Consider the following 22,978-nt stretch of genomic DNA (forward strand, 5'->3'; position numbering starts at 1 on the left):
GCAGAAACAGCCCTTGTCTTCTAGTCTTCCCAACTGGTCAGAGGAGTAACCCAGAAGCTTCAAATAAACTGGTCTGCAGGGCCAAGTGCCCAGATCAGGGAAAGAAATGGTGGTAGAAAGGAATTGCACTGATGAGGAGAGGAACTGGAAGAGATTTCTGCCATTCTATTACAGCATTTATGCAGATGCCTTAGCATTCTCACAAGGTTTGTTGTGCTGGTGACTGAAGCTGAGACCTTGCACATAACAAGGCAAGCACTTTACCACTGAGCTGTACCCCAGCCCAGGAAAAAAATGAAGGAAACAAAATGAAACACTGTTGAATGTAGGTGCCAGGTCAGAACTGGAGCAGGAGAGGAAGTGCCATCAATGAAAATGCAGTGATGAACAAAGTCTGGCATCTGGTGGTAACAAAGAACACTGGGCTAAAGAATGTTCTTTGGGGGCTGGAGAGATAGCTCGGTGGTTAACAATTCCCGGCAAGCACATGGTGGCTCACAACCGACTATAAGGAGATCTGGCGCCCTCTTCCGGCCTGCAGGAATACATGCAGAGCACTCAGACATAAAATATAAATAAAAGAATGTTTTTTGAACTGTCTGGTCAATTTCATATTACAAAAGCAAATAAGTTGCTGGACAATGGTGGTCCAAGCTTTCAATCTAGCACTCAGGAGGCTGAGCCAGGCAGATCTCTGTGTTCACAGCCAGAGCAGGTTTCCAGAACAGCCAGAGCTACATAGAGAAACACTGTCTTGAAAACCCAGAACCAGCCGGGTGGTGGTGGCGCACGCCTTTAACCCCAGCACTCGGGAGGCAGAGGCGGGCGGATCTTTGTGAGTTCGAGGCCAGCCTGGTCTACAAGAGCTAGCTCCAGGACAGGCACCAAAGCTACAGAGAAACCCTGTCTCGAAAAACCAAAAAAAAAAAAAAAAAAAAAAAAGAAAACCCACAACAACAACAACAACAACAAAAACCAAGCCAGTAAGCCAAGGTATAGTGTGGCTGGCTGGTCTCCTGCCTCGGGTCTGGATGCAGCAATACTGTGCAGCAGTGGAAACAGCAGAGCCGGACGCTCACCTTATACTCCAGAGTCTCCTTGAGCATGTTCTCTTCCTCTTGTGAGAAATTCAACAGCACTGACACTGCCTTTATGAGATGAAAAGCCTGAAAAACAAAACCCGCTTTTGCTGGCACAGGCTTTTGGGGTGGGCATGCAGGTAGTTAAGGGACTGACTGGCAGCATTTTCTGTTTGCCTGGGTCACAAGGGTGAGGAGGTGGGTGTAGCTGCAGCCTTTTGAGTCCGTCTCACTTTGGGGACTGAGAGCTGAGAACATTCTCAACAGCTACCCTGCTTTTCACGCTGTACAGACGTTTTCTAGGTCTTTAGCTTCAGCAGCATTCAAGCCAGAATTCAGAGGGGGAACCCATATCTCCCCAGGAGACACTTTGCATCACGGTCTGCTCAGCAGGCCAGCACTGAGGGATGAGGGGAAGAAGGCAGGAGGCTGATGGAAGCCATGCAAGCCCATCACCCAAAAAAGCAGCTGGAAGTCTTTACCTCGGATTCTCGACAGGACATGAATTTTAAAACAACATGTTTAAGGTATTCAAAATTGATCTCTCGGGCGTCAGTCAGGTCAGCATTATTGGTGACAGAAGGGGCCATATTTGGTATCTCAGGGCCTGTCCTCTCCCGGACCTCAAAAAGCTCACTGTCAGGCCTGATTTTCTGAAAAGCAATAGAAAATGTGCCATGTCAATCGATTCTCCAGACCCAGCTGTGACCAGCTCGACTAAGCTCACATCACTGGGCGAAAGGGCACTCGACTAGAAGGAAGTGCCTGAACATGAGCAAGGTTCAGCTCTTCTCTTGGGGTCAGTGGCTGAGCAGGGAACTAGGTCATGTTTGTCTATTTATGTGAGAATGCAGGCGGAAAAGGAGAAGGCAGACTCAGACCTCCTGCCCAAGGCTGCATGGTCACAAAAACACTTCTTCCCACCAGTCCACACCTGATTTCTCAGAGAACCCTCTGCAAACAACTAAGAGAAAAGCCCAGGTGGCAGGAGGACCAGAGAATCGGGGAGAGCAGGGGAATGGGAAGATGTGGGGCTGAGTGCATGGAGGGCACAAGCAGGCACTCACCAGTTCCTTCTGCAGAGTCTTCTTAAGTTCCAGCATCCTCTGCTGCATCTGCTTCATAATCTGAGGTGACCCCACCCCAAAGCCAGCTGTCAGTGCTATGTCAGGAGGCCCTGAGAGGCCTTGCTGCAGGCCTCTCACTCTCAGTGGCCCCTGGGCTTCCTTGCTGCTGCTCCACCTTTGCCTTCCCAGGACCCAAAGGGGCCACAGTATCATCACATCCTTTCAATAGAATGGTCTCCCCAAGTTGGTGTGCTTGGTCCTCAGGCTTGCTGGCAGTGCCCCCACACGTGGAGAATGCGGCTGTGCATGGTTCTGTAGAACATCTTCCAGTTTTTAAAACTATGGGGCTTTTGCTTTCAGTTGTGTCAGATTGCCTGGGACTGGAACTGCCATGTTATGCTGAGAACTGAACCCAGGTTCTTTGTACGAGCGGTGCTCTTAACCACTGAGCCACCTAAGCCCCTCAGATTCCTTTTTTTTTGGTTTGGATCTTATAGTTATCATTGCTATACTGATAACCTGCAGTGTAACTCAGATAATGTAAAAGGTCATGAACTTTTTCTGTACAATCCACCAACACTGGTTTCATTTTTATATTTTAACCAGTGGATTTATTATTATAAGGCTTAGATGTAGTTTACTATACATTCTATCATTCATTAGAAAGGATGCACTCCATTTTCCTAATTTAAAACTTTACAATTTTTATAAAAAGTGATTTTATTTTCCTTAGTGACAGGGATCAAGTGCAAAGAAAAAGTTTTTTTGTTTTTTGTTTTTTTTTTTTTTTTTGAGACAAGGTTTCTTCAACGTGGCTCTGGCTGTCCTTGAACACTGTAGACCAGGCTAGCATCAAACTCACAGGAATGTGCCTCCCAAGTGCTGGGATTAAAGGCGTGTACCAGCACTGCCCAGGTACTTGGGAGGCAAAGGCAGGCAAATTTCTGTTTGAGGCTAGCCTGATTTACAGAGCAAGCTGCAGGACAGTCAGGGTAACAGAGACAAACCCTGTCCCCAAACAAACAAACAAACAAACAGCAACAAACCAAAATAAAAAAAAAAGGAAAAAGTTTTAAAGATTTTTTTTTTCAAGACACAGTTTCTCTGTAGCTTTGCAACCTGTCCTGGAACTCCTTCTGTAGACCTGACTGGCCTTGAATTCACAGAGGTCCACCTGCCTCTGCCCCAGAGGATTAAAGGTCTGTGCTACCACTGCGTGACAGTTTTAAAAACTAAACAAAACAAACAAACAAACAGAAAGGCTTTGTGTATGTACACTGGGCGGTTCTGTTTTAATACAGCCAGAGCTGTTATGCAGAGAAACACTAACCCTATCTTGAAAAAACAAAACAAAAACAAACAAACAAACAAATGAGCTATGTGGTAAGACCAGTCTCTAAAGAAAGTTTCACATGGTCCAGGCTGCCCTTTTCTTCTGGCCCTCCTGCATCTTTCTCCAGAGTGCAGGGTTACAGGTGTGTATCACTACACTCAACAAGGACTTCACTGTAAACACAGTAGGACAGAGGAGTGAGACCAAAAGCCATCAGAAAGTCAGCCCCGACCTCTAGAGGAGAGACAGGAGACTGGGTGGAAAGGGTAACAGTGGTGAGGAGGGCTGGACTAGAGCAGACCCACAGCTAGCCAGGTGCAGGGTGTCCTCACCTTATTTTTCTCTGTAAGTTGCTGCTCTAAGTCCTGCTTTTCTTTCTGTAGCTGCTCTATATTCATGGCTTCAACTTCACCATTTGGAGTTCCCTCTGCTGCCGGAAGCTCATACTCAGAGTTCTGCATGGCTTTTGAGATGACCTACAAAATAGTGGCAACAGGATAAAAGGTAGAAGCTGAGATGCAGATTTGCAGGGAAGAAGTGCCGCTCACTGCATAGGTGTGCTCTGGCACGTTGCAGCAGCTAGTTAGTTAGTGGGAAGTAAGGTCAGACATAAGAAGAGTCTATCCAGTGGCTGCCAGGTGATCAACAGGCACACTAACAGGTGCTGCCACACAGACGATCCTGTAGGCCTCAATCCTCCTAGAAAGCTGAGCACCTTTACCACAAAGGCAGGACCTTAGAAGTGCAGAGCAGGCACTCTACCCTACCCCCAGTACCGGACAGGACAGCACTCACAAGTGACTCCTGGACCTTAGAAGTGCAGAGCAGGCACTCTACCCTACCCCCAGTACCGGACAGGACAGCACTCACAAGTGACTCCTGGCCCTGTAGCTGCAGGGGGTCCTGTCCTGTTGTAGCTGGCACTGCCTCCTGGGCTCTGCAGCTCCTCAAGGCCTCCAGTTCATTCTGTAGTTGGTGCATCTGCAGCAGGGCAGAACTGTGACCTAGGGTGGCAGGAGCACAGTGTGAGCCAGTGACTGCTGGCTCACTAGCGACACCTCGCTGGTCAGGGGTCAACCCCTCACCTTTCTCCAGCTGGTCAAGCTCCTGCTCCTTCTGGAGAAGCACCTCGTCCTTTTCACACAGGCTCCGATTTTTCTCTTCTATGATGGCTGTCAACTGGGCAGCCTTAGCAGGAAACTCAGCATGAGAAGGGCTGAAAAAATCCCCTCTCCTACAGGGATTCCATTTTCCAACTTGGGGTAGGGGGAAGCCCTCCATGGAATCCATAGCCTAGAACAAACCTATGGCAATTGGATCCATTCTGCTGAATGGCCCTGACAGGGTGCCCCTATAGCCTATGCTCGGCCAAGCCAGAGTATGGGAAGTTTTGGTCAGCCTCTCAATACATCTTTTCCTGAGCACCCATGCTGCACCAGTCTGTTGCATCACCTCTTTCTGGTGTCAGAAGGTATGATTACCCTAAGTTCTTTTCAGAGTGACTAGGGCTCAGACTGCTCAAGAACTCATTGGAGGCCTCTAGCCAGCAGGACCAGAGCCAGGCGCTCTGTCTGTCCCCATGTATGGATTTCCCTACAGTTCTGGCTAGGAACTCAACTTTGTGGGTAGTGGGTGATGATGTACTACTTCCCAGAATCATATTGTTTGATCCCTACCTTTTCTCCAATCAATGTTTTATAACTAACTAGCCACTAGCCATGAAAAGTTAGTAAGGGGCATCACCTGGAGTAAGGTTTCTAGGTAATAGTTTCTCCTAGTACCCTACAGGTCATATGGCATCTCCCAATTGACTGTGTTCCCTGAGACCCTTGACATGCCTACCTTGGGTAGGAGGCACAGTGCTCCTAAGACTGCAGGGGAACATGGTTTTGGCCCACACCTTAGAAGCCAGCTAGGGGCCTACCTGCTGCTGGAACTCTTCCCTCTGTTTCCGCACCTCCTCCAGGGCTTGAGCCATAGCCACACTCACAATTTCTCTTTGGCTCCATTCATCCTAGAATTCAGAAAACACGTAGGTGACTGAGTCCCAAAACAGTCTACATTTTCTTATGCATGTCCTTCACCCAAGGCCAACATTCTCCCTGCTTCCCTGCATGCTTCCCTCTGATGACTCTGGGCCAACGGTACTGGGGGCTCACCATCAGTAACCACAACTGGCCTAATGAAATCCACACAAAACAAGACAGTTCATAGGCACAACCTGGTCACAGGAAGTGTAATGAAGTAGCCAATGAGGTTTACAAGATCCCACTTTCACTGAGTCATCCTTTTAAACACTTACTTTAATTACTTCCATGTGTACAAGTGTGAGTGTATGTCATGTGCGTATGGGTACCTGCAGAGGCCAGAAGAGGGCCACAGATACCCTGCAGCTGTAGATCGAGCAGTTATGAACTGGCTGACTTGATCCTCTGGAAGCGCAGGACGTTCTGTTAACTGTTGAGCTACTTCTCTAGTTCTCATAATCCTATTAAACTTTTAAAGTTACACTTATTACTAATGTGTGTCTGTGGAGGTCAGAAGGCTTGGTAGCAAGGCCTTTATCAGCTTAGCCATATCACCAGACCATGGGCCCATTTTCTAAGAGCGAAAACAGGCTTCAAGAAGTTTGGTGGTTTGCCTCAGGCACTAGAACTAGCAGGTAGCAGGACCAGATTGAGAGCCAGAGCCAGCTGAACCCAAATCCAGGGACTCTGGATGCCAGCCTCTTCTACCTGAAACACCTTCACTGTGAGCAGAAACCCCAGTTTCCTAGCTGACTGGCAGGGCTTCGGCAGCCCTGACTGCTGGTCACCACTGTTCTCTGCTGACAGTGTGTTCATGCTTGCCAAGAGTCACAGTGTAAAATACAACCTCTCAGGTTTTGACCATGGTCAGGGATACCCTGGGGAGAACATGAAGCAACGCCTGCTGTTTCTGACTACCCAGAACTCCCTGCTTTTTTTGTGTAAGCATGTTATTTCTGTTCCCCATTCCCACCTTGGAGCTCTACACGGCAAGGACTGGACTGTCAATAATGATGCCCTAATTTTGAGGCATATGATTCAAGCCTGACCTATAATGACACTTCTTCCCCCTGACCAAATTCAGCTAGCAGGTGGCTTTGTCACCGAGATGGACAACCATAGTCCATAGTGCAAAAGGACTCTTCTTTATACTTTGAAGATCTCCTGAAAAGTTCCAAGATCAGAGCTGGTGTCTGCCTGTTCCTCAGAAGAAGCTGTCTACTGCAGATAGAACGCAGACCATCAGTTTCTCTGGGTTTGTGGAATCTTGACTCTTCCCACCGACTTTCCCTGAGTCAGCTGTGGGCCACACATGGCATGCTGAACCCTACTCGAGCCATCACAATTGCCTCCACAGTGAGTCTAGCTCGAGCAGACAAGGACAACTAGTACCTGAACTTGAGAGACTAAAGGTGAGACCCTAAAATACACTGCACAAGACTCCTTGCCAGGGTCCTCTGACCATCTACCACTATCAAATGCAGGTTTAGGATGGGGCTCTGTTGGTACAAGGGAAGGAGCTTGAGATTCTGACTTGGTAAGATTGCTTCGCCTGGCAGGTGGATTTTAGGGAGTTTGAGGCCAGCTTGTCTACAGACTGAGTTTCAGGACAGCCAGGACTGTCACACAGAGAAACCCTGTCTTGGACAACCAAAAAGAATACTTTGCCTACTCAGGAATTGTGAAGTTTTGGAGAGATGCTTGTGACTGCTGCTGTCTAGAAAGGCAGACGGCCTCCACATATTTGAGAAGACAGAAGGCAGTCTGAGTCACAAAGGAAACTCATGCTGGGAAACTGTCCCTTACACTTTTCATCTGCGGTCATGTCTGATCCTCTAAATAGTCTTCTTGGGGTCAGAGGTTACCACTTCCATTTTAAAATGAGAACTGAGCCAAGTGTGGTAGGTAGCACAGACCTGCAATCCTAGAGTCTGCGAGGCTGAGGCAGACCAAGTTCCAGGCCAGCCTGAGCTACATGGTGATACTCTATCTCCAAAAGGCAAACAAACAAGGCTGGAGGTTGCTTTAACCTAGCACAAGGCAGATTCTAGGTTTCAGGCCCAGTACAAGACAACTAAACAACCAAATACCAACTAAATTCCAACTGCAGCAATACTATACACACAGACACAGATGGACATACACAGACATGCACAAGCTCACACACTTGCATTCATCCATGCATGCACAACAAATTTATGATAATGAGGGGTTACACTGAAATACATGGCCAGGTAAGTATAACTCTGAAGTGCCTCAGAGCCCCATGAATCCCTAACTACTGAATTCCAAGTTGATACTCCAGCCTTTCAAAGATACAAGAGCTAAAGCATGGTTTTATACCTTTCAGGAGTTGTTGACCTTCCACATATGGCAGTTATACACCTGGGGTTGAGTCTGGTTTTCGGGGAGGGGAAGATGTTCAGGGAACAGCTAGTTTTAAAAATAAAAATAAGTTGGGTGTGGTGATGAACACCTTTAATCACAGCACTTGGGAGGCAGAAGCAGCAGATCTCTGTGAGTTCCAGAACAGATGCAAATGTAGAGTGAGCCTGTCTTTAAAACAATAATACAACAAAAACCCCTAAACATATGTATATACCAAATTACAGTCCTTTAAAAACATATGAAGACTCAGCAGTTGAAGTCCCAGTACTCACGAGGTAGCTCACAGTATCTGTGACTTCAGTTTCAGGGAATGTGACAATCTCACTCAGATAAACAGGCAAGCAGGCAAAAATACCAATACACATGAAATAAAAATTAAAGAAGAGGAACAAGGGGACCAGATACCAATGAAAACAGGTGGCCCAGGTGATCCAGCATCTCAGAATTCCTCTGTTGCAGTTTCCTCAGAGTTCTGCATCCAGAACAGCATCAAGGCTGCTGGCTGAGATAGTCCAGGCTCACAGACTACTCTGAGAGCCAGGACTTCAGATAAGTTTTCCATTTTCCCACTGTACAGAGACTGCAAACTCTCCCAGGACTTGACCATTATCCCACTTTTCCCAGGTCTCTTAAAGACGCCAACGCACTCAAGCAACAGGAAGCAGTCTAGAGAACACGACACCACATTCCCAAGGGGTGGGTGGATGGCTTTTGGTTATTTGATGGGTTATAGTTACAAGTTGTTATTGGCCATGGTCAGGAAAAAAGCTAAACAAAGGAGTTAGATTCAAAGATCTCTTTCTGAAGGAAAAGGGATACAGTATAAAAATGATGAAAAAAAGGGTAGATTGTTCAGTCTATTTTTAAATAGCCATTTGTCTTAAATATTTTACATTGGTATGGATTTTTGTATATTGATACAGACTTAAGGTTATTTTTGTTGTACTGTATATGTCTCTATTCTTTTTAAGAAGACATTTATTTATTTATATGTTTATTTATTATGTGCACAATGTTAGAAGAGGGCATTGGATCTCATTACAGATGGTTGTGAGCCATAATGTGGTTGCTGGGAATTGAACTCAGGACCTCTGGAAGAGCAGGCAATGCTCTTAACCTCTGAGCCATCTCTCCAGTCCTATGTTTCTGTTCTTGTTTAAGGTATTGTACCTATGCAGTTCATTTAAAAAGATCATGTAAAGTTTTAGTTTTCAAAAGCTATTTAGGATAATAAAGGCTAATTAATAGTCATCTATAATTATGAAACTTATAATCATGTTAGGTATGTTCTCAGAGTCACGCAAAAATATATTTTAGATAGACAAGTGATCTTCAAATACTTCAAAAACCATAGATTATGGCGTTTAAAATGTTTTCATAACATGAGACACATTTCTTGACAGTGAGACACATCTGCTCTTGGCAGCACCAATCTACTTCAAAAAAGGATGATGGGAATCAAAGAATCTCCAAATGGAGTTTGTTTTCTTTGTGGCAAAAGCTAGCCATTTGGGAAGAAACTGCCCTTCCCCTAACCACTGACAGTATATTGTCCAAACTAGACAAGCAAGACACAAAAGGCAGCAACTCTGGCAAAGTTCTTGCATCACAGAAAAGCCTGTCAGATATTCTAGGCCTGTAGGCTGAAGATGGATGCCCCAACATTGCATAGGAACTTTGGGTGACTGTCCAGGCAGTCAACTGTTTCTGTTATCTCTTTTAGTTTGAAAGCTGCTTACACTGCACTTCCTGTTTACTAAGGTAGTATTTTATCCTTCTGGGGTCTTTGATGGAGCTGAAGACTAGACAGTGATAGTTACAGTTTTCCTTGGTTATAATAGAAGGTAAATGAGGCACAGAGCTTTGGACTCGTAAGACAGAATAAATAATGAAGCATTTATTTTCTCTAAATAAGCCAAATACAAATGGACTGAATAGTGTAAATGTAATTCTTTTTTTGTTTTGTTTTGTTTTTGAAGACATGATTTCTCTGTGTAGCTTTGGAACTTGCTTTTGTAGACCAGGCTGGCCTTGAACTCACAGAGATCCACCTGCCTTTGCCTCCCGAGTGCTGGGATTAAAGGCGTGCGACACCACCGCCCCCCCCCCCTTTTCTTTCCTTTTCTTTTTTTTTTTTTTAAGACAGGGTTTCTCTGTGTAATAGTCCTGCTTGTTCTGGACTCACTTTGTAGATCAGGATGGCCTCAAACTTGTGGCAGAAATTAATACTTGACCTGGTGCCCGAGGGTTAGCAAGTAACCCTTTGGTGGCCATGAAACCCCGCTGGGCTATACCTGGCCTAGCTCTGGAGTTTTTACTCAGTCCCTAATCCATTCTTTGTGTTACAGATACCTTTTGTTGCCCTATGTAAATCTTGTCTGAGAGTTTCCCATGGATACAAAGCGTATGCAAAACTTTGTTTAGAGGAAAACCCTGGTACCTCATGAATCAGGTGTACTTGTACCTGGCATTGTGTCTTTGGAAACTTCATTTAGTTTGTTTTGAGATACAGAAATCCATCTGCTTCACCACATGCCTGCTAATCAGCTGAGGATGTCATGTTAGAATACTCTCTCATTCAAATGGCTGGGGTAGCTCTTGCCCATTTACTGAGCCAAGAATGACACCCTAGACAGCAGAGCTTCTGGTGTCTGTGTATTAATTTGCCACAGCTGCCTTAACACACTACCTTGAACTTGTTAACATGGTTGACCATGATACTAGGTCTGCACTTTGTGAATGCTGAGCAAACACTACCAACTGAGTTAACTCCCTCGCCTGATGTGGGGTTTCCCTCTGTATGCTGTGATTACCATTGATTAATAATGGAACTGTCTTGGGCCTGTGCAGGGAATAGAGGTAGGCATGGAAAACTAAATTAAATGCAGAGAAGAAGAAGGAGGAGTTAGAAGCCATGTCACCCCGCCGGAGCTAGATGGAACTTTACCCGGTAAGTCACACTCAACGTGGCAATACATAGATTAATGGAGAAGGGTTAAATTAAGATATAAGAGTTAGCAAATAAGAAGCTAGAGCTAATGGACCAGCAGTGTTTTAAATAATATAGTTTCTGTGTGATTATTTCTGGAGACTGGGTGGCCGGGAAACAACAAGAGGCCTTCCTCCAACACTTGCCCTCTGTATAGGGCTTAACCAAGATATCAGCAGGCTGTGCTCCCTCAGGAAAAAAAGTCGTTTTTCTGCATCTCCAAGCTTCCAGAACTGCAACCCTCAGGCCCAGCCCCATTCTTCCATCTTCAAAGGCAGCCGTGCAGCAGCATCTGCAGTTCTCTACTTGAATTTGGGCATGGTGGCACATGCCTGTAAGTCTAGCACTTGGGAGAGGGCAGCAAGAGGATCATGAGTTCAAAAACAGCCTTGGCCAGGGATTTTTTTTTTTTTTTCGAGACAGGGTTTCTCTGTTGTTTTTGGTGCCTGTCCTGGAACTAGCTCTTGTAGACCAGGCTGGCCTCGAACTCACAAGGATTCGTCTGCCTCTGCCTCCCGAGTGCTGGGATTAAAGGCGTGCGCCACCACCGCCCGACTTGGCCAGGGATTTTTGAGGCAAGGCTTGGCTATGTGAGACTGTCTCAACCAAAATGAAAATACCTCGACATGTTTCTGCTGTCACATCATGCCTTCTGTCTTGTATGGAATTGTACCTCTGCCTGAGTGAGGACTCTTGATCATTTAGGGCTCATCCAAATTAACTAGGGAGAACCCTCCATCTAGTTCCAGATCCTCCATTTTATCTAATTGCCTGCCTCCTCTGTGCTGAAATTACAGGTGCCCAATACTTTGCCTTTCCCCTTCCCCACTGTTTCTGAGACAGTCTCACTATGTAGTTCTGCTGTCTGGCCTTGAATTCACTATGGACACCAAGATTAGCCTCCAACTCAAAGAGATCCATCTGCCTCTGCCTCCCAAAAGAGTGCACCACCATTTTTGGCCCAGAAGTCTCTCTCTCTCTCTCTTTCTCTCTCTCCCACCTCCTACCTTTCTTCCTTTATATGTCCGTCCCCATTCCCCCCCCCCCCCCCCCCCCGCCAAGAGTTTCTCTCTGTATTCCTGGCTGTCCTGGAATCCCTCTGTAGACTAGGCTGGCCTTAAATTTAAGGCTGCCTGCCCCTGCCTTCTAAGGCTTGGGATTAAAGGTGTGAGCTACCACTCCAGCTGCTATTCTGTTTTTTACATTTATATCTACCCTAAACCTATGTTCTGACTTCCAGACTTGTCAGTTAAAAAATTACCAGATTTGTCCTCTGGGATAACTGCACACATAGAGATAACCCTCTGGAATTTTGGTCCCCAAAGACATTTCTGGTTGTCATCTGACATCTGATGATGACTACTGACATCTAGTGGTCAGAGACCAAAATACTCCTAGAGTCCCAACAATGTACATCTGCTCCAAGGTGCCCACAAAGGAATCTTAGCTCAAACGTCTAAGTGCTGAAGCCATGGAACTGAGTTCCATAGACCAAATCAAGGAGTCACTCCATCACCTATTCCTCTCTTTTTCTCCTTGCAATCCGTGGCAAGTCCCAAATGTTCCATGGCTAGCATTTATCCAGAATCTGAATTTGTCTTCCATATACTTAATTAACACAGCCATTCTTTCCTGCCTGTGTTACTAAAAGTTACTATGCACAGAGAAATCCCTTCAAAACAAAACCTTTTCCATGCCTTCCTGCTCAATCCCTGTAATGGCTTTCCATTATATTTCCTAATTCCTGCTACATTCTGTACTGGCAGCCTTGTTCTCCCTGCCACTCAGCTCTGGCCACACTGGCCTTCCTGCTGTTCTTTGAACAGAATGGGCTTTCTTTTACCTCAGAGTCCTTCAAATGCCTAACTGCTGGCCTCACTATTCATAGCTTTGTTGAAATGTCTCAGAAGTCTTCCTTTCCTCTTCTGTCCTGCCCATGATTTTTGGCTTTGTTCTCCTCACAGCATTGGCCTCTATTTGCAGCTAGTTCACTATTTCTAGTTATATGCTCCATGAAGAAGAGAGGATCTGTCTTATTCCTAACACATCCCAGCACCTCTTATGATGCCTGACAATTATGTGCACTCTGACACCTGCTGATGGAATAAAAACAAAAAACCAGAAAAACAAAACAACTCACTTCAATCCAGGCTTTATGGTGCAGGCCTGTAATCACAGCTACCTGGGGAGCTGAATCAGGGGGACTGCAAGTTCAGGACCCTTCTCTGGGCTATTGAGAAATTCAAAGTCAGCCTAAGTCAACTTAGTAAGGCCTTGTCTCAAAAAAATACAGAAAGTGATGGATTTATAATTTAGTATTACGGTGGTTATCTAGTATGCACGAGGCCTTGGGTTTGAGTCTTAGTTTAGGAAGAAAAAAGAAAATCTGGTTGAAAGATACATTCTTTTCACGATGCAGTACCACTTTAATAGTGCCTAAGCAACTCCCTGGATACTGCCACTGGGAGCTTGCAAGGGGCAGGCCCCAAGCCATAGATGTGGATAGAGAGAAGGTCTGCAAAGGCCTGATACTAGGTCCAAACTGGAAGAATATTGCCATGACTCACCTCCCAAAGGTATTATGAAGGGCCCAGGGAGCCTAGGGAACCTATAGAATGTGGGCATGCAGTTTTGTCTAGTGAACAATAAGAGTAAGGTCTGATTAAAGCACCAACTTCACAGATGGGAAAAAATATTGTTCACTTCTGTACAAGGTCCCTAACATACACAAACATCTTCCGTAAGGACTTCCGTGTGTGTCCTTCTGAAAACATAAGTCAGAGGAGTGCTCGGACAGCACAGCTTCCAGCCGGCTGCTGACAAGACAAGGATGCATAACCGGGCTTTGGGATGGAGTGAACAGCTAGAGGAGACTAACCCAACCTCTAACTTAAGGTACATGGACTGACTGCCCTCAGAGCCTCAACAGCAGTAACTGCAAAAGCAGTGTAGCCTTTGTCCTCCCGGGCCACTGGGAAGACTCAGCAGACAGCTGCCATTTCCTTTGCACTGTCCACTCCAAACATGTGACAGAGAGAACTTCTGTGGGACTGATTCTATTCGACAAGTACCTTTAGTTTCTTTAGTTCAGACTGGTGGAGCCGTAAAGAACGTTCACATTCATTTCTGCTTTCTTTAAGGGCCACATTCTCCTGCTGCAGCTGTTGCTGGAAATTGAGCAGAGCACACATAAGAAATGTCTTACCTGCCATGTTTCCTCCTAGCATAGTCCTTCTGAAATGGACTTTCCAGGCTGAGGGGACAGCTCAGCTGATGAAGTGATCAGGGAGGTATGAAGATCTGAGTTCAGATTCCCAGCACCCATGTGGGAACCACGAGAGATGGCACATGCCTGCAATTGCACTGCTGGATCTTTGGGGTTCACAGCTGGGCAGTGAGAGGGAAGAGGAGCAGGAGAGGTTGCTCAGTGGTTAAGAAAGCTTGTTTTAGCTGGGCAGTGGTGGCATACACCTTTAATCCCAGTACTAGGGAAGAGGAGAGAGGAATATAAGGCAGGAGGATACAGGAGCTCAGGATTCAGTCTGAGGGTTTTGTAGAGGTAAGAATTAGTGGCTGCTGCTCTGCTTCTCTTTCAGTTTTTAACCCCCTAATAAAAACTCTGGGTTTTTATTATTTAAGACCAAATAGAATTCACACTACACCAGCTAGTCTAGCAAAATCAGTGGAGAACAACGGAGGAAGGCAACTGATATACAACTCTGGCCTTCTTTTCTTTTGGTCACTCTAAATGTGAGAATAAGCAATAGGTGGAGACAAGGGAGGAAAACACCGAACCTCTCCAGGGGCAGGAGTGGCTCAGTGGTAGAGCACATGTCTAGCGTTCGAGATCCTCTCAAGAAAGACTGTGGGACATATTGAGGGATCACAGAAAGGAGAAGCCATTAGGGAAGACTATGGAGTTCAGAAAAAACTGGGAAAAACGGAGGGGACTATCGGAATACATGAAGATGTCCTGGTGGAAAACCCATCCGCTGTGCATCTCTGTAGAAAGCAGTACTTTCACTTCCAGCCTCCTAAGCAGGGAAGTCCTTCTAGGGAGGAGTGAACTGCTCTCTGCAGTGGCTCTCCAGCCTAGAGAGGCACCATTCTTCTCAGATGCAGTGACCCAGTGATCCTGCATGGACTCACCATTCCCTGCTCTGAAGCTATCTGATCGGCCACCCGTGTTTGTTCCAGAGCTTCAATCTGGGCCTCTAGTGCATGGCTGCGCTCCCTGCAATGCTGCTCCAGGGCAAGAACCTGTTGTTGGGAAAGGCTGTTCTCTTGGTGTTTAGTGATCTGCAGGAAAACCAGAGGACGGTTAGCCAAGACAAAAATTTCAGAGGGCCTTATTCTGACTATCTAACAGAAATTACCCTCTTTGACCTCTGCTACCCTGGTGTGGCTTCAACAACTGCATGTTGTACATACTGCTTCTGGGTCTGGCCTTCCTTAGAAACTGAAGCCTGCCATTTGCCTTGATGCCACTGGTACACCCTTCACGGTGTATACTGAGAAATAGGCCCCTACTCACTGGACTTCTACGGCTGATGTGTTCTGCGCAGAGGCAGGAGGATGAAGTGGTGAAGAACAGTACATACACGAGATGGATGTGAGTCCTGTCACTTCTGAGCTCATCTCTTCTATAGATTATGACATTCAGTGGCAGTTTACTAGTTGTGCTGCAAAGACTAAGTAAAAAGCATTCTGAGGGGGCTGGAGAGATGGTTCAGTGGTTAAGAGCATTGCCTGCTCTTCCAAAGGTCCTGAGTTCAATTCCCAGCAACCACATGGTGGCTCACAACCATCTGTAATGAGATCTGGTGCCCTTTTCTGGCCTGTAGGCATACACGCAGACAGAATATTGTATAAATAATAAATAAATAAATATTTTTTGAAAAAGCATTCTGAATAGTGCTAGGGTTGTCATAAACAAGAAATCAATGGTGGCTGCTTTTATTTCCCTATGTCTAAATTATTAGCTCACTCAGGGTCTGATGACTGTCCAAATGCTTCAACCTATTTTTTTTTTTCTTTTTTTTAAAGAGGGTTCGACCGGCTGGAACTCACTGTGTAGGCCAGGCTGGCCTTTAACTCAAAGAGACTAGCCCTCTTCAGCTGGGACTAACGAAGGAATGTGTCACCACACTCAGATCATTCCATGGTTTTGACCTATTTTCCACAGCTCTGCCTGAAAACTAGGCTTTGAACTCTCAAGGACCCACAAGACAGAATCATCAACAAAAGCGGATATTGGGTGGAAATTACCAGTTAGTCCTTGGCTCTGGGTAACACTGACCCTCTAGATAACCCTCCCACCTCTTGCTCTACTCATGCCAAAACCAGATCCTGTTGCAGATATCTGATGTTGAGGGAAAGCACTGGAACCTGGCATGTGGTGAACACTTACAAGTTTCTGGATCTGGGCTTCCTGGGCAGTCACAACATCCCTGCTCTGGCTCAGCTGCTCCTCAGCGGCCTTTAGGCTTTGCTCTAGATCCTTCACCTGAGGGAAAACACAAACATTCTTTCTACTCACAAGAAATTGGGAGGATTTAATGTATGGTTTAAAATTAAGCCAGAAACAAAGATGTAGTGGCACACACCTGTAATCAGAGTACTCATTACACTGGTAATGAGTGTAGAGACATGAGTAGAGACATGTCATGGTAGAGACAGGAGATCAGAAGTTCAAAGCTATTCTTCACCATATAATGAGTTTGATGCTAGCCTAGGCTACAGGCAAGTGTGTGTGTATGTGTGTGTGTGTGTGTGTGTGTGTGTGTGAGAGAGAGAGAGAGAGAGAGAGAGAGAGAGAGAGAGAGAGAGAGAGCGCGCACATGCAAGCCAGCGTTAGGTGTCATAAATAAAGAAGGCACAGGTCTTTAATCCCAGCAGAAGCAGGCAGAGTTTTGAGGCCAATATGGAAGTTCTAGGTCAGCCAGGGCTACATAGAGAGACCCTGTCACAAAACAAACAAGAAGGGCTGGAGAGATGGCACAGCTGATCTACCAGGAGATCAAGGGTTCAGGTCCCAGCACACAAATGGAACTCACAGACACCCATAACTCCAGTTTGAGAGACTCTATGATGACCTCTTCCGGCTTCTAAAGGCACCAGGTCTGCATATGGTACACAGACATACATGTAGGCAAAACACTCATACACAAAAAATAATAATTAACAAACAAAAACTCATCCCACCCCATCCACAAAACATTAAAAAAAATCAGCAAAACAAAATCAAAACAGAACAGGTAAGGCATGGAAGGGCATGGAAGAAACATGGCATTTGGAAGGCTGAGACAGGATTGTAGCAACTTCCAGGCCAGCCTGGGCTACATAGGGAGAACCTGTCTAAAAATAAACAAAATGAAAACAAAATAAAATTCAAACAAGAAAAAAAAGTCCAACTCAGGGATCTACACAGACGTTGCTCAGTGGTAGAGTGAGTTTCTTGAATGAACAAGCTTCAATTCCATAACAACATAAAATCCTACATTATAGAAATGAGCAAGAGCCCCAAGTCTTCCATTATAAAGCAATACCACTCTAATGTCTTTTCTTCAAGTTTTTATGAATTTCTAATAGTTTTCATACAGTTTAAATACACCACCATGCTTTACCTCCCACTAATAACATGCATGCAGACTGGAGATTATTTTTTTCTCACAGAGTGCTTCCTGCTTTACTGACCGTACATCTATAGGATTACCTGCTGGTACTTGGGTTATTTTTACATTTTTATTTATTGTAGGTTTTAGAATTTTTGCTTGTTGTATGTGGAACATATTAGATGGTGTATGCATGCACACACCACAGCATGCTGTAGAGGCTGAAGAGGAGCTCTGTGTGGAGGTGACTGTCTCCTCTCTATGTGTGCTCCAGGGATCAATCCAGGTTGTCAGGTTGATGTGGCAGGTGCCTTTACCTGCAGAGCCCTCTCTAATGCTCTCTTTGACATATTCGTCAATCTAAAATAAAGCAGTCATTAATATTTTCACACAAAGTTGTTTGATGTGGTTTCGATAACTTCCTTGGGAATGATCGCCAGCAGTGGGGTTGCTGATCACATGAATTTCGACCTTACTCTGTCCACAAATTCTGAGATACATATTGCCAACCATTCTACTAAAGAAATACACTGGCAAAGGCAGAGACATTCCAACATGTACAGAAAAACTCAGTCTGTACTAAAGCTACATCAGAGACAATGAGGAAGAACAGACTATTCAGCAAATAATGTAAGAAATGTGGAGAAAGGGAAAGCTGAATTCTTACTGAATGCCACACAACAACAGTGTGCATATGAACAAGAGCTCTAGTATGTGGACAAATCTATATAATGAAAATATAGAATATCTCTGTGACTTAGACACATGCATGGATGTATTTCCCCCCTGAAACAGCGTTTCTCTGTGTGGACCTGGCTGTCCTGGAACTCGCTCTGTAGACCAGGCTGGCCTCAAACTCACAGAGATCCACCTGCCTCTGCTCCTGAGAGATGGGATTAAAGGTGTGAGCCACCATCATCCAAACATGAATGGATTTTTTTAAATAGAGCTTCAGATCACACAGGATAGAAGTGATGACTCTGATGATATCAAATTTCAGAATTTCTGTTCATCAAGGGATAGATACACAGACTGGTTCAGTACTGAAACTGACAAGATTAGGAACTAGACTATGTAACAAAATCCTATAACCTAATTAAGACAAGACTGAAACACCAAAGAAAAATAGGTACAGGATATGTATAAACAATTCTAAGGGAAAACTATAGAGGTCAATAGGAAGATGGAGCAATAGGTGAGAACTCACTAAGCACAGCAGTAAATATAGTGAGCCATCACTTCACAGTTACTAAACTGGCAAACAGACAAACCAACCAAAACCAAGGCTGTGTAACACCCATAATGGGAGCTAAGAAATGCAGTTGTGGCTAGAGTAAACAAAACAACTCCTCAACTCCACCAAATATAGTTCTTGGAATACAGATGACCTGGCCAAGAACTTCTTAGGCAAAGTGCCTTCCAGCCAGGTTACACACATTACAGCAAATACTGGAGAGAGGTCATACCCGAGTCTCCAAGAGGTCAATGGCCTTGGTGTAGCTGCTCCTGGCAGCCAGGAGTTGCTGCCTAGTATCTTCTAGATTCTGTTCGGCAACTGTTCTCTGTAAGAGAAAAGAGTTGTTACTGTATTTAATGAGTATTTATTGATGCTGTACCATTTGTGCTGGGCATAGGAGACATGAATAGATGGAGTCATCGCAAAGTGAGATATAATTCACATATCACAGAGGACACACAAATAAGTTTGGCACAGTCCTTTGTTTGCAAGGCTGCGACAAATGCCTAACAACAAAAGCATACACTAAAAGCTGGCTGTTGTGGTACACGCACAAAATCTCAGCAATCAGGAGGCAGAAGCAGGCAGATCTCTGAGTTTGAGGCCAGCCAGGATCACATAAAAAAAGTTTGATGTGTTCAGAGAAATACAGCTCCTCCAAAGTCACAGTGATGGCGAGCTCAGATCAACAGAACAGCTGTGGTGCTGGGCAACGGGTAGGGCGATGAGTAACTCTTCTGAGTTGCCAAAGTTTTATTTTATTTTGCAGGCAGAAATTTTCAAATGGATTTTTTTAAAACCTGGCATTAGCTTTACTAGGGAGGCCGGCTAAATGTGAGGCCTTACTCTAGGCATGCTGATGTCAGCATTTCATTTCTGGGAAAAGGACTAGAGATACATACTTTAAACAAACCCCCCAAGTAATTGCTATTCACTCTTTAATAATAATTGACTATAGAACAACAACAATAACAACAATACCTACTACACTCCAATTTTTACTCTGATTTCATCAAGTCTGACACTATATAAATTCAATTTTATAGAGAAGACAACACAAAGAAATTAACTGACTTGATTTAAGTCACAGTGATAACATACAAACACAGATGCTGGCCTCTGGAAACCAACTTATACATTAGAATCCACAGTTTGGGAAGATTGGTTTCTTAGGAGTGAGGAAGGCGAAGGGGACCTTCAGCTAGTGCGGGAAGCTCTGGAGTTCTGCAGTGGCTGGAGAGCAGGAGAAGCTTGGCTTGACAGTCTGCTCAAGGGTAAGCTTAAAGCTCAAGACTTTGTCAACTTTGTCATGACAAGGCGAATCACTGAACTACAAAGAGGAGAGAAAATTTACCTCTACCATGGCGTACCAGCCTGTTTAACAGTTCCCCCAGCCAATGGAAACCTATGATGCAAGGTAGTTCTTGCTCAAGCTGAAGGATTTTATAATAATTTTCCTTGCCAGTAGAAGCAGGGGGCCGGGAAGAGGTAGGGGAAGGAACAGTGCATCAAGACAAAACAGCTTGGGTGGCCTTGGTCATCACATAGCTGTGTAAACAAAGCTCTCCCCTTCTCTGAGAAACACACAAGAGACACATGGTTGGTTTTGTTTTGAGACCAGGTTTCATGTAACCTAGGTTACTGTCAAACTCACCATGTGGCCAAGCATGACCCTAAACTTCCTGATTCTTTTGCGTCTACCTTCTTGATGTGGGATTCCCCTCTGTATGCTGTGAATATGTTTTATTACCATTAGTTAATAAAGAAGCTACTTTGACCTATAGCAGGGCAGAATGAAGCTAGGTGGGAAATCTGAACAGAGGTATATAGAGAGAATAGGTGGAGTCAAGGAGACACCATGTAGTTGTCAAAGGAGAAAGACACCAGAACCTACCAGTAAGCCACGGCAATACACAAATTAATAGAAGTGGGTTAATTTAAGATGTAAGAGCTAGCTAGGAATACACCTAAGCCATTGGTCAAACAGTATTGTAATTAACATAGTTTCTGAGTGATTGATTATTCAGGTCTGGAAGGCTGGGAAACAAAGCACAGTCTCTGTTTATACCTTCTAAATTCTGGAATTACAGACATGTATATCCATACCTGGCTTATATAGTGCTGGGGACTGAATCCAGGGCTTTATACATGCGAGGCAAGCAGTATAATAACTGGGATACATTGCCCAGCCCTGAAGGCTACTCTCTACCCCCAGACAGGGTTTCTCTGTGTTTAGCTCTGGCTGTCCTTCAACTCTCTTTGTAGACCAAGGCTGGCCTTGAACTCAGAGATCCACCTGCCTCTGCCTCTAAGTGCTGGGATTAAAGATGTATTCTGCCACCACTACCTGGTCTCCTAAAGGCTGTATTTGATTTCAATCCAAAAATGCATAAGCCAGGCACCATGGTATGTGGTTATAGTCTCAGCTACTCAAGAATTTAGGTTGGAGGACAGATTATGCCCAGGAGTTTGGGGCCCAGAAGAGCTACTCTAAGTTGCAGAGAGTTGTCTCTAGATCAGAAACTCAGAGCATATGCAACACCCAGCATCACCATGCCTTTCTAATATTGGTTAGCATGAGTGGACAGTACCTCTTTCAAGAGCTCTTGTACATGATCTTCTCCTGACAAATTCTGTTCTAGTCTCTTTTCCAAGGATATAACCTTCTCTTGCAAATGAGTGATGATTTTTTCTTTCTCCTGAGTTTCAGCAGTAACCTGTAGGGAAAGCATAGTCATTCTTTAAGCCCTTTTACCTCTCTTCCCTGCCCTGTGTCATCATCATGCGTCTCTGGAATCCTGTGCTCAATCACATCACAGAAACACATGCAACCAAGGAAGTCTTCCTAAAAATGGGGGCAGAGATGCCAGAAGAGAACCAGCAACATTAAAGGAAGAGACCTACCACAAAGAGAAGCAAGCACCAGATGAGGCATAGAGCATCAAGAAGAAAGCATGATTACTTTAAGCACCTGACAGTCTGGGAAGAAAAAAATCCATCACTCTCCTGGTAGAGACAGCAAGGCTAATTCCTTTGAAGAAGCTCCTGGCATCCCTGAAATGATCTTTGAATCACATTCCTAAGGCCCTTGACTCAAGGCCTAGTACTGACAATGAAAAAACATCCCAAATCAGAAAATCATAATGATGTTCTTCAAAACTCAAGAGCTGGCTGGGTACGGCAGGGACAAAGCTGAGACAACTGCTTTAAAGCCAACGAGAGAACTTCTGAAATAAATGACAGGGACTAATATGGCCACAGTGAATCTCACAGCTTGCCCTGAGAACAAGAGTCTACTTCAACTTGATCTTCTGCCAACGAATGCAATGATGATGGCGACAGATGGGAGGTGGTTTCCTTCATCACCACCAATCACCAACTGCTGCTCAATGTCACATCTGAGAGTCCAGGAAGGCGCTAATCAGAGGTACTCAGATTCATGGTAGTCCCTTCCACTGAGGATGCCATTCTCCTCTCCCAGAAAGGTGCTGTGCACACCCCTCACTGTTCCCTTGAACGCCCTGCTTAGACTTCCATTGCTCCAGCTCAAGCCACAGACATATTCAAACTGGGTCAATCGCTCCTCAGGAAGATGCAGCTGAGTATAGGGTGTTGGAGAAGTATTTGCTATTCTCAACTGTTACCAGCAAAAGCAAGATTGAGTGGGAGAACTCTGAAGAATAGATGCACACCCTACAATTTAAATAAGTTTTTTTCAGGCCTAAATATTATCTGTTGCCTCCTGAGAATATACAGCTTCTGACCCACAAAAGCAAGAAGTCTGGTCCCTTGGAGTAGAGACAGACACCTATTCATGTAACTAAGTACAAAATAACATAATTACTCTATAAAACAGTGACACACAAAGTGCTTGAGGAAGCAAAGGTAGTAGGGATCAACTATTTGAGACGCTCTGACTAGGCCTCCCAGACAGGAAGTTCAGGTGCATAGAGGCAGTAGAGGAAACTGAATTGTGGGTAGAGAAAAGTGTAATGATTTGTCAAGTTGATACAACCTAAAATCATGCTGGAATAGAGTCTCAATGAAGGATCATCTGCATCAGGTTGGTCTGTAGAAATATTGGTGGGGTATTGTTTTGATTGCATTAATTGATATAGAAAAACCCAGCAAAGCCCTGGCTTGGACCATGTAAGTACAGAGAGGGGGCTGAGGACAAGTGTGCATGCATGCACTATTCTCTCTGTTCTGGACTGTGACTATAATGCGACTGGTTCCTGCCACTT

The 22,978-nt window shown here is 44.9% G+C and overlaps 1 protein-coding gene across 11 annotated transcripts in view; it reads right to left on the bottom strand.

Annotated features, from left to right (window-relative positions):
- Golga1 (golgin A1) overlaps positions 1–22,978 on the bottom strand; it is a 53,864-nt gene that overhangs the window by 2,158 nt on the left and 28,728 nt on the right. For 8 of the 11 annotated variants that reach the window (XM_085681285.2, XM_085681292.2, XM_048429108.3 and 5 more), the window contains 12 exons: positions 21,326–21,451; positions 18,964–19,059; positions 16,294–16,389; positions 15,033–15,182; positions 13,955–14,050; positions 5,404–5,493; positions 4,565–4,667; positions 4,350–4,483; positions 3,812–3,955; positions 2,147–2,206; positions 1,562–1,732; positions 1,080–1,166 (listed from right to left, as the gene is read on the bottom strand). In XM_085681285.2, coding sequence (XP_085537411.2) covers positions 1,080–1,166; positions 1,562–1,732; positions 2,147–2,206; positions 3,812–3,955; positions 4,350–4,483; positions 4,565–4,667; positions 5,404–5,493; positions 13,955–14,050; positions 15,033–15,182; positions 16,294–16,389; positions 18,964–19,059; positions 21,326–21,451 — 1,353 coding nt within the window. The remainder of the gene's footprint in view (positions 1–1,079; positions 1,167–1,561; positions 1,733–2,146; positions 2,207–3,811; positions 3,956–4,349; positions 4,484–4,564; positions 4,668–5,403; positions 5,494–13,954; positions 14,051–15,032; positions 15,183–16,293; positions 16,390–18,963; positions 19,060–21,325; positions 21,452–22,978) is intronic. The other 3 variants (XM_085681290.2, XM_085681291.2, XM_085681289.2) reach the window with 3 other exon arrangements.

Source organism: Myodes glareolus, chromosome 21 (genome assembly GCF_982192425.1).
Source record: "Myodes glareolus chromosome 21, mMyoGla1.1, whole genome shotgun sequence".
In the NCBI taxonomy this organism is placed as follows: Eukaryota; Metazoa; Chordata; class Mammalia; order Rodentia; family Cricetidae; genus Myodes; species Myodes glareolus.